The 17500-nt window shown below is 36.6% G+C and overlaps 1 protein-coding gene across 4 annotated transcripts in view; it reads left to right on the top strand.

Annotated features, from left to right (window-relative positions):
- The window catches only part of jakmip3 (Janus kinase and microtubule interacting protein 3), a 41803-nt gene that overhangs the window by 20064 nt on the left and 4239 nt on the right, over nt 1–17500 (top strand). For 3 of the 4 annotated variants that reach the window (XM_079851018.1, XM_079851020.1, XM_079851019.1), the window contains exons 4-15: nt 4344–4544; nt 8290–8409; nt 10859–11005; nt 12207–12338; nt 12503–12538; nt 12920–12991; nt 13877–13993; nt 14068–14196; nt 14765–14848; nt 16073–16135; nt 17067–17165; nt 17427–17500. The exon at nt 17427–17500 is cut by the window's right edge and continues 25 nt beyond it. In XM_079851018.1, the coding sequence (XP_079707144.1) occupies nt 4344–4544; nt 8290–8409; nt 10859–11005; nt 12207–12338; nt 12503–12538; nt 12920–12991; nt 13877–13993; nt 14068–14196; nt 14765–14848; nt 16073–16135; nt 17067–17165; nt 17427–17500 (1274 nt within the window). The remainder of the gene's footprint in view (nt 1–4343; nt 4545–8289; nt 8410–10858; nt 11006–12206; nt 12339–12502; nt 12539–12919; nt 12992–13876; nt 13994–14067; nt 14197–14764; nt 14849–16072; nt 16136–17066; nt 17166–17426) is intronic. The other variant, XM_079851021.1, reaches the window with a different exon arrangement.

Genomic DNA, 17500 nt, shown 5'->3' with positions numbered 1-17500 from the left:
ACTCTTGAATCAAAATCATTAGTTGTGTTAACTTCTCATTAGTTCACATTACTAGGAAAATATCAGGAAACCGATTGCCTTAAAAAAAGCAAGTAAAGTAAAATAGGAATAGTATGTGGTACTGATAAATGCTTAGTTAGTATAGTTCACTTACACAAGAGTTCTAGTAACTAAAAAATAACTGTAGAGAGTACTTGATAATTTACTTTAAATGAAATGTTACCATGGTTGTGTTTTGCAGGCTGAATGATGAAGTCTGTGTGAGTCAAGCATGATCAATTACAAGATTGTCACACATATAGAGGATTATATAATCCCAATTAACTGTTGGGTTAATATATATATATATATATATATATATATATATATATATATATATATATATATATATTAGGGCTGGGTGATTTAATTCGCGATATTGTTATGCGCATCTCGTCAGTAAAGCCGGTTCCTTGATTAAATCGCCATCACCTGCTTTCAGATGGAGCAGCATCAGCATCAGCATAGGGCTGAGGAGATAATTAAGTGATTAATTTAGTGATGATTGAGCATTATTGAAGACACCTGATGTTAACAAGCAGAATCACTGAAGGAGAAAATCTCAAATTGTAAGTTACCATTAAGGTGATGGGTGTTTGCTTTAGTTGGGCTCTAGACCATTATATGTTTACTTTAATATTTACTGTTGTTTGTCTGCTGTTATTGATTGATAACAGTTAAATGAACAAAGTAAAATGTTATTTGTTAGTGTTGGTTATGTTTTGACATAATCATGCTGTGATCTGAAAAAGGAAACTTATTGAGATAGTTTGGTTTATCTTGTTAGCAGCAGATTAGTGATTCTTCAGCCTATGATTATCAGTACTTATAATTCTAAATATTTAATAAACATTATTCTGATCAAAAGACATTCAGATTAATTCATTTAAAACACAGACATCAATAATCAGCCTGTGAATCTCAACAATGGTGACAATAATAAAGCATGTTGCAGTGGCTGCCACCAATCACAACTCATTAATGGCTCCCATCATGCATTGCGGTATGAATAAATTATGATCTGAATTGCCTATGTAATTTACTTTCCCTAATTGAATATTCTGCTCCTCACCATTGTTGAGATGCATAGACTGAATCTTGACATCTGTGTGTGCCTAAAAGAACTATTTTTTTTTAAAACAACTTTTAAGAAATCCTTTATATTATATAAAAAATTCTGGGCATTTATGCAGATTCACTAACCAACAACATAAATCAAAGTCAGAAAGAAGGATTTTAATGAGTTCAGTGATCAAGTTCAAATGATGATTGTCATAATATAACTAACACCATCAGATCACTCTTTTCTTTGTTCAACTGGTGATTATAATTCAGATATAACAGCCAAACAAAATCTAAAGTAAACATATAAGGGTCTAGAGCCCAACTAAAGCAACCATTGATCGTCATAACGGTAACTTACAATTTGAGATTTTCTCCTTCAGTGAGTCTGCTTGTTAACATCAGGTGTCTTCAATAATGTTCAATCATCACTAAATTAATCACTTAATTATCTCATTAACTTCAACACTCTTGAGTGTGGACTCATACACTCCCAGGAGTGTTAATTTAACACTGGAGTTTTTGCTGTGTACAAAGAGCCGTAGTTAACTGACAAGCTGAGCCATATCGCAGTAAAATCGCGGACGTATCTCCAGCGATATTTAATGCGATTTGGCTCATCTTGTCAGTTAACTACGGCTCTCTGTAGTAAATGCCGCTCCATCTGAAAGCAGGTGATGGTGATTTACTACTAATCAAGGAACCAGCTTTACTGACGAGATGCGCATAACAATATCGCGATTTAAATTGCCCGGCCCATATAGAGAGAGAGAGAGAGAGAGAGAGAGAGTAGTAATTATCTTTCTCTGATTCTAAATGACTGTTGCACCACTGCATCAATAAAAAGAGAATCATAACAAAGAAAAGAAAGTTCCAATTGACCAACCAAAGGGATCACTAATCGCCATGATGGTGACTAAAAATATTCAGTTGTATTGACAATTCAACATTCAAGATTACTTTGGGAAATGAGTGAATGCAAACAAAGACAAATAACTGCAGAAGTGGAGGAAATGAGTGAAAGGTCCATTAAGAATTTCCCCGCCTCAAAAACCACATTTAAACCAATTAATTAAACTTAACTTGGGTTTTCTGAGTAAATAAACCATAGTATGTGAATAGTACAGATTACTAGATTTTTACAATTAAGTTAAGACATTAAGTAAAGTTAATTAAAAAAATTTAGTAAGAACCACTGTTGGATTTTACAGTGTATCCATGCTGAGCAAAAAGTTGGTTGGCTTGACATTCAAAGCACGGTCTTGCAAGAACGCTGTTTTAATAAAGGAAATTGAAAAATTAGGACATTTCCACGGAGCAGCGGGGCTCACTGTGTTCACCTACATGTTAAGCAGCGCACCGGCATCCCTCGCGGGTCTAGAGCCCTGCGGTCTGACCTGGAGCCCGGATACTAAATGTCCACGGCTGATATTCTACCATTAAATTAATTTATCATGCACATGAATTACCAAGGAATCAGTGAGGTGTGTGTAATGGCATACACCATAATCAATGTATTCATGAAGCTCATGAAAATTTAAAATGCTAATGTGTCATATAATGTGCATTTATGCTGAATAAGTGACTTCCTCTAGTCGCAGGGATGCCGTATAAGAGAACAGGACCTAATATTTCCCACCGCACCATGTAGTGCTTTATATAATGCAGATAAACATAGACGCACACTGAGATTTCCTACGAGATGCGCTGATCACTGTGGTAACGCCTACCCTGGCCGTGCTTGACAAACAGAGAGAATGAGTCATTCTCACACCAAGAAGATAGAAAGGGAGAGATAAAAAGAGAGAGATATACTTTCATTCACTAAATCTTTTTCTCCTCTTCAGTAGGTTGAAGAATAGCACACACAGTGCTTCTACAGAGATTTGTATAGGAATGTATAGGCGAGACCGGGGCTAGTTGTCACGAGGAGAAGTTGTCACAATGTAAAATATTATATTTTTGCTGTTTTATGAATTGTTTTGCTTCATCATTGTTTTACTGCTTACATTTAGCTGAAAATATACTTAAAATAACGTTTTAAAAAATGGTAAAAAAGTCTCTTCTGCTCACCAAGGCTGCATTTATTTTTATTTTTTTTAAATACAGTAAAAAATATTATTACTATTTAAAATAACTGTTTCCTATTTTAATTATTGTACAATGTAATTTATTCCTGTCATGGCAAAGCTGAATTTTCAGGAGCCAGTCTTCAATCACATGATCCTTCAGAAATCAGTATAATATGCTGATTTGCTGCTCAAGAAACATTTATTATTATTATTATTATCAATGTTGAAAACAGCTTTGCAATTTTTTTTTTTTTAATTTTATCCTTTCTTAAGGATTCTTTGATGAATATCACAATAACAGCATTTATTTGAAATTGAAATCTTTTGTGACATCATACAATTTATTTTTTTATGTGTCATTGGGGATCAATTTAATGCATCCTTGCTGAGTAAAAGCATTCAAAGTATAAAAAAAAATAAAAATCGTACTAAAACCAAACATTTGTACGGTTAGATAATAGGCTGTTTAATGGCAGGTTTACATTGTGACAACTTGCCCCATTTAGTGTGTCAACATGCAATGATATGAGTTCAGTGTGTTCAATGTACTGTATCTTTTTTTTCCTGGGCAATAACCGTGGAAATATTCAATGCTGTAGATCTTTTTGTAACCAAGACTTTAACACATGTTTCTGTACAGAAATTGACTTTCAAAAATAAACCTGAGAAATATTTACAGGAGTAAAAGTCATAAGTTCACACTTTGTACTTTTGGATGGATGGATGGATGGATGGATGGATGGATGGATGGATGGATGGATGGATGGATGGATGGATGGATGGATGGATGGATGGATGGATGGATGGATGGATGGATGGATGGATGGATGGATGGATGGATGGTTAGTTAGTTAGTTAGTTAGTTAGTTAGTTAGTTAGTTAGTTAGTTAGTTAGTTAGTTAGTTAGTTAGTTAGTTAGTTAGTTAGTTAGTCAGTTAGTCAGTTAGTTAGTTAGTTCAGTTCTCATCCAATAGTGTCAGTGCAGACAAATCAATAAAATCTCTGAATATGGCGTGGCTCATCACTGTACGGGTTTTCATGGCGAATGCTGTGCATGCGTGTTCCGTTCCCTGTCCCGAGTGGACGTGGGACACACTCACACCTGTGTCCAGTTTGAGGCGGGACGTGTGCGTGTGTGCATATGTGACTGTGCTGTGTTCTGTCCTGTAGATGGATGAGATTAAACTAAAGGAGCGTGCTGTCTGTGGGCTGGAGAGAGAGCTCAGCGCTCAGGCGGGCCACACGTGGAAACTACAGCAGCAGAAACAGGCTGTAGACTCTCAGCTGGCCCTGCTGCGAGACTCCAGCCCCAGACGAGAGGGCCCTTTCTCACCCGCTGCAGGAGACACAGCAGAGAACACAGCTAACCCTGTAAGCACATCTCCATTACTAAACCTCGCCGCTTTCACTGTGTCCACACGCTCACATCGCTTTTCCTCAACCCATTCCCATTCATATTCTCCATAGAGAAACTGATTGTGAGTGATAATGTAAAACAAATTTAAGGTAGACATAACATGAGCTCCAAAGTTATTATGCTTCTTTTAAAAATCAAAAGTAGTTTGTTCGTTTTTAAAAAGTTATGTTTAAAAGCTAATTTCCCAGTGAAAAAAGTGTACTACAAATTTATTATGAATCTTTATGTTTGAATATTATGCAATACACTTTAAATATATTACCTTTTCAATGACTTTATAGTCAAAAAGTTTAAAATTGTACAATAAGTTTATGTTTGTTTCATGAGTTCATGGGATGAGTTGTTCATTCCCTCATAAAAATGGTTAAATATACAGTTTTGTACCTTTCTCTTTTTGTAAAGAATTTATTTTATTCATCATAGATACATTCAATAGATCTAACAATTGGGAATCAGGGTTTCCACAAAAGTATTAAGCAGCTCAACTGTTTTCAACATTAAAAAAAAAAAAAATCTGAAGGATCATATGACACTGAAGACTGGATGCATAGAAATAAATGACCTTTTACAAGATGTGACCCTGGATCACAAAACCAGTCACATGTCGCACGGGTATATTTGTGGCAATAGCCAACAATACATTGTGTTGGTCAAAATTATCGATTTTTCTTTTATGCCAAAAATCATTAGGATATTAAGTAAAGATCATGTTCCATGAAGATATTTTGTAAATTTCCTAACGTAAATATATAAAACATTTATTTTTGTGAGTGAATGCAGAACAATCGCGAACATAAATGGACAACTTTAAAGGAGATTTTTCGATTTTTTTCCCCCCTCAGATTACAGATTTTCAAATAATTGTATCTCTGACAAATATTGTCCTATCCTAACAAACAATACATCAATGGAAAGCTTATTTATTCAACTTTCAGATGATGTATAAACCTCAATTTAAAAAAAATTTACCCATGTGACTGGTTTTGTGGTCCAGGGTCACATATATTAAAATAGAAAAGAGTTATTTTATATTGTAATAATATATAATCAAAAATATTACTGTTTTTACTGTATTTTTGTATCAAATAAATGCAGCCTTGGTCAGAGACTTCTTTCAAAAACAAAACAAAAATCTTACTGACCAAAAACTATAGCTGAAGTTAGTTGGTTTGGTTAAGTGGCTTGTTTCTCTATTGAAAACGAAAATGAATGGGAAAATACTTGCGGAAACAATCATTGACTGTTGCACTTTTTTGTTTCGTTGTTTATTAATGATGGTGCTATTTAGCATCAGAACCTATAAAAGTAGTTTTATTTCTATCCAGAGCAAGAACATTCATGTACATGATCATCAAAAGGGTCATTAATGTACCCTTATTAACTTTATGCACATCATTGACAGATTGGAATTGAAAAGACATTTCTGTTCTCAAGGACTTGAACAGGTCTGGGTTTGAGGAAAACACTGCTGGTCCGGCTGTTCATGGAAACACACACAGCTTTCCCTGGATCATCACACCTGACTGCATGAATCTATTGTCCTATTCTTTCCTGCACAAATTACAGCATAATTACACCTCTTACCACCTGCACAATCTTAACAATAGACATTAGGGACATATTTTCATTAACAGCTTTTTCAATACTTATAACGTTTCTACTTAACTTCAGAATGATCTTTAAAACAACCAAACTAAACACAACATTAATTCTGCCATCATCATGTCTTGATTTAATTTAATATTATGCATCAAAACAAACCGTTAACAGCAGCATGTGTCTTGAATCTGGCTTTGTGCTCATTAGGTTTGAGGTTTAATTCTTTCCTGGCACACATGATCTAAAAAATATTTACAACTTTATTTGGAGTGTCTCCCGCTGCGACTTGAATAAGGGCCCATTTCGTTTTCCATAGATTTTGATTATTTGATCTGCAATCTAACAAATGAACTAACACTTTTTATAGTGCATTTAAATTATGCAGATGGTAGGCTATATCCAAAGCGATTTGCTTTATCCAATGCTTTTTTGTCTTTTTATCAATGTATTATTTATTTTTTAGGTTTTATTCTTGATTTCACAATGTTTGAATGCTGTATAACAAACTTATTTCCAGCAGTGTGGTGTATCATGTTATTAACTGTGATGAGAGAAACAGTGTTAACTTTAAAGCATTTGTGTGCCATTACTCTTCCTGCAGTTGCCTATTGTTCAGTCAAATATATAATCATACAGATATACATATATTACAATAGATTTAGCTGTGAGAAGGGCCATGTGCATTTTCACTCTGTCTTCATGTGTGCTGAATGTGAGAGTGTGATCTTTCCCACATATCACCTTCTCAGGGCTGTTAGGGCTGTGAGGTCACACACTTTATATTCACACCTATGGTGTATTCTTGCGTTTTCATATCTGAGGCTTGTTTCCCAACAGCTGAACATCCTTGCTCTGGCTGTCGGTTTGATATTAGCTTCAGCTGTGGTGGCACGGCTGCTGCTTTCATTTTCTCTGCAGGAGAAAAGATGGATTTGATCGGTGACCTTTCAGGTCTTTGTCAGATGTGGACGAGCCAGTGTTCTCTGGCTCTGTTTCCTCCCACTTCTGTTTCTACAGTTACCTGACATAATGGAATATTTTCTTACTACAGCACCAAACAGAACTGACAAAAATATGCATTATATAGTTAAAATCTGCTAAGGGGTAATTCAATGTAACAAACAGTGTAAATGTGCATAAAAATGTCAGGCAAAACCAACACATGTTGAACGATGTTCACTAACCCAGCAAAGTTTTTCAATTGGATTTGCGTTTATTCTCTTTATCTTGCGTATTTCACTTATACCCGCGTGCGTTCTGTATTACGTGCATTACAGTCTCTGACAGACAGCATGTTGAAGCCACTCAGGCCTCTTCTCGGAAAGCGAAGTGATGACATAGTTAAACATCGGTAGTGTGTGTTTTCCAGGAAGTGCGTGCACTCGCTGGACATCTGCTTCTCGTAAATTCTACCCTACATTGTGCACGTTATTTTTTGACAGACATTGATGTCTTGATATTCAAATGATGTGGATTTGAAAACAGATGGGATAGTAAGGTAATAATGATGTATTTCTTAGCCGGCAAGTATTCAGTGAAGTGATTGATGACCATGATTGTGTTATGTCAATGATTTGAGTTGTAATATTCCAGCCGACAGCCAGCCTAAGTTTTTGACGGACTTGATAACGTGCGTGAGGGGTGGATTAGATTTTTGGGTATTAAACATGCTGGATACGTTCATTATGCTTATTTTATGGAATGAAGTTTATTCCGTGGTGTAAATAAATTACATGTTTCTCAGAGACTGACATGTTTGGTAAAATGTTACATTCAGGTAGATTTCACCAATTTGTTGACTTGTGAAAATCGTTATTTTTATAAATGTTTTTACTAGGAAAGGAGTTTTGATGCACAAAGTTGTTTTTGTTCTCTTATAACAAAAATATTTTTTTATTTAATATTTTTAAACCCATGAAAATGCAAATACTGTTGAAAATAATAGTGAAAAATCACTTTTTAAAACTGTTGTTCCATTATTACCAATAAGCAGATTTTGTACAGACAGACAGAAAGTATTTCAACATAAAAAATAAAAAATAAATGATAGAAGTGGAGAGTGTTTTTTTTCCAGTTACCTGCAGTTGGTTTGTTTTCCAGATGCAGCACTTGGATGAGAAGGATGCTCGACGTTTCCAACTGAAAATTGCAGAACTGAGTGCTATTATCCGCAAACTAGAGGACCGCAACGCACTGCTGTCAGAGGAACGCAATGAACTGGTAAGTCTGTGCTTGTGTTAAGGTGAAACAACATAAAAAATTTTTTTTAAAAAGTGTATATATAATACACTGCTCAAAAAAATTAAAGGAACACTTTGAAAACACATCAGATCTCAATGGGGAAAAATATCATGCTGGATATCTATACTAATATGGACTGGGTAATGTGTTATGAACGAAAGGATGCCACATCGTTTGATGGAAATGAAAATGATCAACCTACAGAGGATTGAATTCAAAGACACCCCGGAAATCTAAGTGAAAAAATGATGCAGCAGGCTTGTCAATTTTGCTGAAATTTCATTGCAGCAACTCAAAATGGTACTCAGTAGTTTGTATGGCCCCCACGTGCTTGTATGCATGCCTGACAACGTCGGGGCATGCTCCTAATGAGACGACGGATGGTGTCCTGGGGTATTTCCTCCCAGATCTGGACCAGCGCATCACTGAGCTCCTGGACAGTCTGAGGTGCAACCAGGTGATGTCAGATGGACCGAAACACAATGTCCCAGAGGTGTTCTATTGGATGTAGGTCAGGTGAGCGTGGTGGCCCTTCAATGGTATCATTCCTTCATCCTCCAGGAACTGCCTGCATGCTCTCGCCACATGAGGCCGGGCATTGTTGTGCACCAGGAGGAACCCAGGACCCACTGCACCAGCATAGGGTCTGACAATGGATCCAAGGATTTCATCCCGATACCTAATGGCAGTCAGGGTGCCATTGTCTAGCCTGCAGAGGTCTGTGCGTCCCTCCATGGATATGCCTCCCCAGACCATCACTGACCCACCACCAAACCGGTCATGCTGAACGATGTTACAGGCAGCATAACATTCTCCACGGCTTCTCCAGACCCTTTCCTGTCTGTCACGTGCTCAGGGTGAACCTGCTCTTATTTGTGAAAACCACAGGGCACCAGTGGCGGACCTGCCAATTCTGGTGTTCAATGGGAAATGCCAATCGAGCTCCCTGGTGCTGGGCAGTGAGCACAGGGCCCACTCGAGGACGTCGGGCCCTCAGGCCACCCTCATGAAGTCTGTTTCTGATTGTTTGGTCAGAGACATTCACACCAGTGGCCTGCTGGAGGTCATTTTGTAGGGCTCTGGCAGTGCTCATCATGTTCCTCCTCGCACAAAGGAGCAGATACCGGTCCTGCTAATGGGTTAAGGACCTTCTACGGCCCTGTCCAGCTCTCCTAGAGTAGCTGTCTGTCTTCCTGGAATCTCCTCCATGCTCTTGAGACTGTGCTGGGAGACACAGCAAACCTTCTGGCAATGGCACGTATTGATGAGCCATCCTGAAGGAGCTGGACTGCCTGCGCAACCTCTGTAGGGTCCAGGTATCGCCCCATGCTACCAGTAGTGACACTGACCCTAGCCAAATGCAAAACTGGTGAAAAAAAGTCCAAAAAGAATGTCAGTGGCCTCCACCTGTAAAACCATTCCTGTTTTGGGGGTTGTCTCACTGTTGCCCATCTAGTGCACCTGCTGTTAATGTCATTAACACTAAAGCAGCTGAAACTGATTACCAACCCCCTCTGTTACTTAACTGACCAGATCAATATCCCAGGAGTTTAACTGACTTGATGCTATTCTCTGATTAAAAAGTGTTCCCTTTATTTTTTTGAGCAGTGTATATATATATATATATATATATATATATATATATATATATATATATATATATATATGTATGTATGTATATATGTATAGATATGTATGTGACATATACATGTCCAGAAAATAATTAAGCCTTCTTACCTATAAATAATACTTAAAAAAAAAAAAAAAAAAAAGTATTTTCATTGTACACAAATGAAGTGTATCTGTGCATACAGTATATGTGTTTGTCTTCTGTATCATGTAGCATTAAAGATCGTCTTTGCCTTTCTAAGTGTTATGTGATGGTGTAAATGTTCTCAGTAATGGTGGTAAGTATCTGAGCAGTGATGAATGACTTCAGTGTTTCCTCTTCTCAGCTCAGACAGGCTTAAAGATCGATACAGAGACAGAGTGATTTAAACATGGCAGCTGAAACCTTCAGGAAGGGTTCGGACTCAATTTACCACTCAGTTCGGCTCTCAAACATGACATGATGTTCAAGTAGAATGCAATAGTCCAGTCGGCTTCTCTATTATTTTAGATTTCATGTCTTAAACTAATTTACCAACTTTAGACAGTCGAGTATACCGTTATACAGGTTATATTTGCATTGTGATACATTTACTGCCAGTATAGGCTAATCATTTAGTTTTGCAAAAAACTCTGACCACGTTCTGAAAGTATGCATTGTGTTCAAAATGCGTAACTTTACTGGTTTTAATTGTATTTTCTGAAATCAGTATCAGTGCATACAGCGATGTACTAAGACAATGATGTCCAAATATTATTTACTGCATGCTTTTGCCACCCCAACATTTTTGTAACCATCTGTTTATGTCTGTGCGCCCAGTTAAAGCGTCTCCGTGAAGCTGAGAGCCAGTATAAGCCGTTACTGGACAAGAACAAACGTCTCAGCCACAAAAATGAGGAACTGGCTCATGTATTGAGACGCATGGAGAACAAACTGCATTTCGTCACTCAGGAGAACATTGAAATGGTAATGAAGCAGAAAACAACTGTGAGCATAAATGTATTTGTATAGTATGAGCTCATATTAATTGAGGGAGATTTTTTTTTTTTTTTTTTGAAATCATTATTACACCACAGTGATTTAAATGTTTTTTTTAATTATATAAAATTTAAATATTACATGGTGAACAATCAAATGGTGAACAGTTAAAGCGCTTAAAAATATTGATGTTGATAAAAAAAGAAGAAAAAAATAGATAATTGATATAATATACTCTACCTTTCAAGTTTTTAATTGTTTTTAAAGGAAGGGTCTTATGCTCACCAAGACTGCATTTGTGTGATCAAAAATAAGTATCACAATAAGTATATTTTTAAAAAATAATTACTATTTCTTCTTTTTAATATTTTCTATAATTTATTCCTATAATGCAAAACTGAATTTTCAGCATCATTACTCTTTTGTCTTCAGTGTCACATGATCCTTCAGAAATCATTCGAATATATGCTGATTTGCTGCTTAACAATTAATATTATCATCAATGCTGAAAATAATTTGAAATGCAAAGCTTTTGTAACGTTCTAAATGTCTTTACTGGCACTTTTGAATTCTGAATTAAAGTATTAATTTCCAAAAACAATCTAGCTGACAAACTTTCCTGAAGCCATCAGTATTTTGTTTCCTGCAAAAAAAACAAAACAAAAAAAAAATGACCTGCAAATTTTTCTGCAAATGAACAAATCAAAATGATTCCTGTTGGAAATCTAGTTATCTTAGAAAATATACACTTTCCCTGATGGTGATGGGGAGGCTGTGGTCAATTTAAATCCCACAACCGCTCCACTGTCATTAGACATAATTGACCATTTCCAGCTTCGACTATTATTTCGATTTTTTTTTCCCAGACAAAAGAAGCATTCATCTTGCCTATTCCACTGCATAACCCATAAATGTGTGATCCTGAAGTAGTTTTATCAGGTGAAGATCACACCAACTGCATAAAACATTTGCTTTGAATACTGAAGCCTCTTTAACATGGCCATGTTTTCATGTAAACACATTTATCGGTCGAGCCGTTCAGCATCCGGCAAGCACACAACCTTGTTATTGCTCATGTCTAAATGATCTGATCATTATGGCAACTCATCAGACATGAGTAATTATCTGTCAGTAGTCTCTGTGCACACATCCGGTCTCTTGATGTGAGGAATGAGTTTTTATTTTGCAGCGAGAGAAGGCTGGGACGATACGACGGCCCAGTTCTCTGAACGATCTGGATCTGAGTCAAGACGAGAGAGAGATTGAGTTTCTGAGACTACAAGTGCTGGAACAACAGAACATAATCGACGATCTGTCCAGGGTATCAGCATTTCTTCTCACAGGGACGTACTAACATGTGTTTTAAGTCAACATGAAAAGCCTCAATTAGATTAAGAATTAAAATGATTGGTGTCCATTTTGAAAAATAAATATTACAAACTGTGTCTTATTGTTTTCTGATTGGCCTATTTTAATTTTTTCCAGGCGCTGGAAACCGCTGGATATGTGAAGACTGTGATAGTGAGTCATTTTGCCTCTGGGAAATATTCACACTGTAAAATGCTGAAATATGTTTTTGCAAATGAATCCAGTACATGTTGCCTAACGAAACCTAGATGAAAATATCTGCAGATCTGGTTTTCTCAAAGTGTGAATGAAATTAGCAACTGAAATGACTGAGAAATGTAGTGTATGTGATGTTCAGTCAAAATCTAAATACACGTGCCATGAATTTACGGATAAAAGTAGAATTTTATGGATAAATCTGTAAGTGTAGTGAAAACTGTTATTTAATGCACCTTTAAAGACACAGATGTAAGATGTTATTTTACTATAGGCTATCTGAAATTAGTTAATGTGTTTTGTTCTTTCATTTAATCTTAATTTAATCTTGTTTCTCAGGAGAGAGACATGCTGCTGAGATACAGGAGACAGGACAGTCTGCGCAGGAAGAAGCCCTTCAGAACCTGTAGGGTACGCGTACACGTCACTGTCCAACACACTTCGAGAAATATATATATATAATATATATTGCACATACAATATAAAACAGGTATATATATATATATATATATATGTGTGTATAGATAGATAGATGGATAGATGGATAGATAGATAGATAGATAGATAGATAGATAGATAGATAGATAGATAGATAGATAGATAGATAGATAGATAGATAGATAGATAGATAGATAGATAGATAGATAAGCCAAACCAATAAGGGCTTTTATAAAGTACTTTCCAATCATCAAAAAGCATAAATACATTATTATTTTTCATTACCGCATAATTTTGTAATACATTATCCAATCTTATTCTCGTATACTATTATTATAAACACTAAAGTTACATCGCTCTTACATTACATTATTGTTGGTTATGCATCTATTTGTATAATCATTGTTTGTATGTAATATTTTCTTTCAAATAATATTTAATTTTTTATTTGTTTACATTTGAGCTATTTTTGAAGTGATGCACTTTTAATTATGCATTTATTTTTATAAGAATAATTTATGTATATAATGTTTACATAATATATTATCATTTGATGTTTTGTTGATTATCATCTAATTATGCATTTATTTTTATATTAATAGAAACTATTTACTTTTTATAAAATGATGTCTTATCTTATTAATTTAGCACCACTGCATTGATAACGGCTGGTGATGTTTGATTTGACTCTTTTAAATTATATTAATACTCAACATTACAGATTATATTTTGTGTGTGTGTGTGTGTGTGTGTGTGTGTGTGTGTGTGTGTGTGTGTGTGTGTGTGTGTGTGCGCCTTTTAAACTTTGAGTCAAAAAGGTTTGTTGAACAAAAATCCTCTCTCGCTCTCTCTCTGTAGCCGGTGGTGGAGACGTTTTTTGGCTATGATGAGGAAGGCTCTATAGACTCGGACGGCTCCTCCATTTCCTACCACACAGACCGAACGCCCTGCACACCAGACGATGACCTCGAAGAGGTGCATGTGTGTTTGTGTGGGTGTGAGTGTGTCTGTACACTATAACTGTAAGCGTGTCCTCTCCCTGTGCTTAGGGAATGGTAAAGGAGGAGACAGAGCTGCGATTCCGTCAGCTGACGATGGAGTATCAGGCTCTTCAGCGCGCGTACGCTCTCCTGCAGGAGCAGGTGGGAGGAACGTTTGATGCAGAGAAAGAGCTCAAGGTAAAGCATTTCAAATATTTATATATTCATTCTCTTAACAACAACAACAACAACAACATCTCAGCTCTTAGCAGATGGCTGAATAGTTCATCACATGAATAGGATTTTTTTCGCTATTACACCGTGTCATAACCAAGCCTGATGTGATCAAGCTTTAGAAGCTATTTTGACCACTATGAGTGACAGTCAGTCACCAGGTCTCTCATTAAAAATGTTTTCAACTCTGAAATGAAATGCCTCTAAAATGTGTATTGAGTCATAAATTATTTTTCAACCCCTCTCCAGTCACTTTTCTGATAGCAACCACTTCACACAATCGAATCAATTCCTGATGAGTAACCTTTTTTTTTCTTCTTCCGAACTGAATGTCTTGTTTTAATCAGAAATATGCAAATGTAAAATGGGTTGCAAATGGCTTTTTTTTCTTTATTTTTTCTTACAAATATGCAAAAAAATATTTTTGACAATGACCAATTCAATTCAAATATCGTGATGGTGCTCATACTGAGCTACTGCAGATCGATCTTACCTTCACATCAGTGTCTCCGTTCTTTGTTATCTGTTTTAGACTCGAGAGCAGCTTCAGGCCGAAATGTTCCGGTACCAGACCAGAATAGCAGATCTGGAGTGTGTTCTGAGTCATCAGGGACAGGTAAAACTCCAGCGCTGCCAACACATCCATGTTAGAACTGCAAAATGTCATTTAGCACAGGTGTATTTGTGCAGTTCCACTCATAGACTGCAAAAAAGATGGACGACGCGTCTCCACTTCCTTCCACTGTAGAAAAAGGAAGTGAAAATATCCCAGAGCCGCGGTATCAAGGTCCCGCCTGTACTCTCGCTCACAGAAACCATCTTCGGAAAAAAAGATTTTTTTCAATTTGGCTTTGCATCCCATTGGATAACAGGTGGAGGGTGGGGTTTATGAACCAGCCACCAGGGGGCGATCAATTTTTTTGCCTTCACTTTTCAGGATGTGTGCAGCACACTTGGCTCCACTAAAGACTGTGAAAACACGTTTCACATGTGCACTCTTGTTAGGAGACGTTCCCGTTTGGTTGCATGTGGAAACACAGCAGTTACATCAAAGAATATAATACACAACAAACTGGAACTTTTGCTGTGGAACTTTTGGTCCCACTAAAAGAAAATTTGTATCTATAATTAGACATGATAACTATATTTTTGTGGTGACTTTCTAACTCCCTGCTTAGTTTTTAATATTTTTTTCCACCTGAGGGCCACTTAGTCTGAGTCAAAGGGAAACACACACACACACACACACACACACACACATGAATGTCTGGTTTACTATCTTTGTGGGGACTCTCCATAGACTTAATGGTTTTTATACTGTACAAACTGTATATTCTATCTCCTTACACTAACCCTACCCCTAAACCTACCCATCACAGAAAACTTTCTGCATTTTTACATTTCCAAAAAAACTCATTCTGTATGATTTATAAGCTTGTTTACCCATGGGGACCTCTATTTAGGTCCCCACTGTGACACGAGTCCCCATGAGTCTGTGTGCATTCAGGTTGAAGTCCCCACCGGGATAGAAAAACATGAACACACATCACACACACACACACACACACACACACACACACACACACACACACACATACACGATGGCAGCCTAAAAGTATTCCCTAAACGTAGAGAATGTGAAAGCTGATTAGAAAGCAGTGCTGGCTATACATCAGTGTGGGCTGTGAGCGTTATACACACGGCTGAAATTGTTCTGGGATCAGATATGCCACTGACGGAGAATAATTCTGGGAGAGAGTTTGAGAGGATTTTACACGATATGATCTGCTAACATCAGTTTATTCAAATCATTTGCATTCAAATTATGTGCATTTTCCAGGACATGAAGTGGATTGAGGAGAAACAAGCTTTGTACCAACGCAACCAAGAGCTTGTAGAAAAGGTGGGAGCAGTTTCTGTTTGTCAGACCAATGGAAGATGAACATCACAAGCAGAGCATGTTTTCAATTGAAGTAAATCTCATTAGTCTTTTGTTTCAAATGTTTCTATTAATAACACCGTTTAAAAGGACAGTTCACCAAAATATGAAAATTCGGTTATGATTTACTCACACTCATGTCGTACCAATCAAGTATGATTTTATTTCTTCTGTGGAATGCAAAAGAAGATATTGAAAAGAATTTTAGAAACCAAGCAGTTTGGGTTTCCAAAAAAATAACTTTGTTACCAACATTCTTCCAAATATCTAAGATCGTTCTCTATAGGGCAGAGCTGATTGACCAATGAGCTCGCTGCTCAACTTTCAAATACTTGGTCAGCGTTTGCTGTAACAGTTTGCAGTGTGCTTTCAGAAACCCTCCACCTTCCCCAGCTCCACCTGTATAGATCTGCTGTGGATAATTGATGAATGCTATATTGTACAACAGCAGCATGTCTTACTTCCTCATAGCAATGTGTTGGTGAATGTATTGTGAAGTGCTTTCAGTACCCAGAAAAAGCGCTATATAAATGTAACAAATTATTAATTAATTTATTCAGCCAAGACTAAACATATCAACATTGTCATATCCATTACCATGCCAAACACTCCGAGTTGTCATGACAGAAATATAGTTTTGGAACGACATGAGGGTGGACTATCCCTTTAAGTTTTTAAAGTTTGTCCTGTGTGACTTTAGAAAACCTTAGTGTAAAGACAAAAAACTGCTTCTTTGTTCAAGTTTCAAAGCCAAACAGACACCAAATTATAGGAATGACCCATAAATGACTTTCAGTAGTTCAGCAGTGGTGTTAATTCATTTCTTCTTCTCATTTGTTATCTCCGACAGTTGTTCTGCTTTTTTAAACCAACATTTTCTGTTTTTGGTTCCCAGATTAAAAACATGGAGATGGAGGAGACGCGACTGAAAAATGAAATTCAGGATGCGAAAGACCAAAACGAACTCTTGGAGTTCAGAATTCTTGAGCTTGAAGTGAGTCTGACTGAAGATCTTTCCTAAATCTGTCATGTGTGAATTTCAAACACACATTTAGGGGCCTGTATTACAAAAACTTCCTTTCTTAATTAAAATCTTGACTTATAATTTGATAATGTTCTATTTCTAAATTAAACTTACCATGGTTACTAAACCGATAAGTAAGGATTCTGAGTTAAGATATTTCTGTACTGCAGCCCCAGGAACAGAGCCACAGATTATGTGTAATAATAACTGTGATGCTCCTTTTTTCTCCAGGAAAGAGAGAGAAGATCTCCAGCCATAAACTTCCAGAGCATTCATTTTGCCGAGGGCATGAGTCCTCTACAGAT

Source organism: Squalius cephalus (genome assembly GCF_949319135.1).
Source record: "Squalius cephalus genome assembly, chromosome: 19".
NCBI classification, from domain to species: Eukaryota; Metazoa; Chordata; class Actinopteri; order Cypriniformes; family Leuciscidae; genus Squalius; species Squalius cephalus.
This window is presented reverse-complemented; position numbering and strand designations above follow the sequence as displayed.